Genomic DNA, 1,771 nt, shown 5'->3' with positions numbered 1-1,771 from the left:
TTTGAAATGGAATTTTTTTTTTAAAGAGTAATTTCTCATTCTTTGTTTTCAAGGTCATCATGCTATTATCTCGAACCTCTAATATGAAGAATGCAGGACATGACAGAAAAGAAGTCAGGGAGAAGTCTGTTAGGAGTAAGATAAAACCCAGAATGAAAGCATCTTCTACGTCAAAGATGGAAATGCCAGAAGTAGGTAATTGTGATCAAAGAAAAGGATGGAAAGGCAAGAATCAAAGTGACATTTCAGAGGAATCAAGTAATGATAGCAGGAGCAGGGCTACTGATGATAAAGTTTTCAATCATAGAAGCTCAAGAAACAGAGAAGCTTCAGAGGGAACCAAACTTTCCAAGAAGAGTGAACAAGGCTCAGAAAGGCAAAGAGCAGCTAGCAAGATGAAAAAGGCCAAAGTGATACCAAAGGAAACAGATGATGATGATTGTAACTTAGATTTTTCTTTAATAGAAAGCAAAATTTTTGAAGGCTTTGCTGTTCCAGAAAGCAAAAAATCCAGAGTTATAGATGACAGAAGAGTAAGGACTGGCAGGAAACTATGTGATGTAAAAAGGTCTCTAGCAAATAAGAGCACTGAAAGAAAAACATCACTAGAAAAGAAGGAAGTATCTTTACAGAGCCACTCCAAAAGCAGTAAAAGCAACAAATCTAGTCAGCAAGCATCCCCGAATACAAGCTCTTCAAAAAAAAAGACTGAACACAGAACTCCAGTTGATAAGGGCAAAACTAAGAAAGTTAGATCCTCACAAAAGAAGTCTGCTAAAGTGGACTCAGACTCTGATATGAGTGACTGGGAAGAGGTGGGAGAAAGGGATGAAGTGGCTGAGATGGAGGAGCTCTTGTCAGGGTTACAACCAAGTGCAGCATCAGGAGGAAATGTTCAGATTGAGCTGGATGCACCGAATGTCCTCTGGGGCATTAAGAAGAGGAAAAGGAGAACTGAGGAGGAAATGGTAGGTACATCGTTTGTTTCCCAGTTTTTAGTTAAGTTCTACTTCATCTTAACTCACGGTAAAAATGCATCTTGTAAGATATTCAAATATAATATATATATAGATTTTGAATTATTATTTCTTTTGTACAATAATGTATGTATGATTGTTCAACCTTAAGGGTTGGCAGCGTAATTTATCACTTTTATTGATTTTTTTCCAGATTGAGGATTACTTGCGGAAAAGTGTAAATCGTTCTATAAAAGAAGTTTATGAAAATTTGCACAAGACTCATTTGCTTTGCCTCTTTGCACATGGTAGATATGTCAACCAGACTCTGAACTCTGAGACATTATTAGGAGCTGCTCTCTCCATTATTACTGATAAAAATGCTTATCCACCGAAGCGATTAGATATGAATTATTTGGAAAAGTTTGTGAGATGGTTTTCCAAAAAAATTATATATAAACCCAGTAAACTGGAGGAAGATTATTGGGATACACCTTTAGAGAAGATGTTGGCTAAGAGGTTTGAGAGTAAAATTGCCATTTCAAACAGAGAGCTTGTTTACATGTTTGTTGTGGTTTGCAGATGTTTAGGTATGAACATTCGTCTTGTTCTGTCACTGCAACCGATGTCTTGGAAGCCATCAGCAGATGCATTAATTAGACCTTCCAAGAAGGGAGGGGAAGTAAATAACACTATTAAAGAACCCTTTCTGTCACAGCCATCAGTACCTCATGTAAAAGAAAGTGAAGTACAGGTGAAAAAGGAAGAAAAGAAACCAAATAAGAAAATGTTATCCTCAGATACTGATGAAGAGC

General features: G+C 36.9%; 2 protein-coding genes across 2 annotated transcripts in view; one reads left to right on the top strand and one right to left on the bottom strand.

Moving 5' to 3' along the window:
* The window catches only part of LOC119594266 (DNA repair protein complementing XP-C cells homolog), a gene marked incomplete in the record, with an annotated part of 63,731 nt that overhangs the window by 55,598 nt on the left and 6,362 nt on the right, over positions 1-1,771 (bottom strand).
* The window catches only part of LOC119594066 (DNA repair protein complementing XP-C cells homolog), a 2,406-nt gene continuing 660 nt past the window's right edge, over positions 26-1,771 (top strand). Inside the window, exons 1-2 of the mRNA XM_037943107.1 lie at positions 26-968; positions 1,171-1,771. The exon at positions 1,171-1,771 is cut by the window's right edge and continues 380 nt beyond it. Of these exons, the coding sequence (XP_037799035.1) occupies positions 60-968; positions 1,171-1,771 (1,510 nt within the window). The 5' untranslated portion in view covers positions 26-59. The remainder of the gene's footprint in view (positions 969-1,170) is intronic.

The sequence above is a fragment of the Penaeus monodon genome, chromosome 33, assembly GCF_015228065.2.
Source record: "Penaeus monodon isolate SGIC_2016 chromosome 33, NSTDA_Pmon_1, whole genome shotgun sequence".
Lineage (NCBI taxonomy): Eukaryota > Metazoa > Arthropoda > Malacostraca > Decapoda > Penaeidae > Penaeus > Penaeus monodon.
Note: the sequence above shows the minus strand (reverse complement) of the source record. Positions and strands in the feature narration are given on the sequence as shown.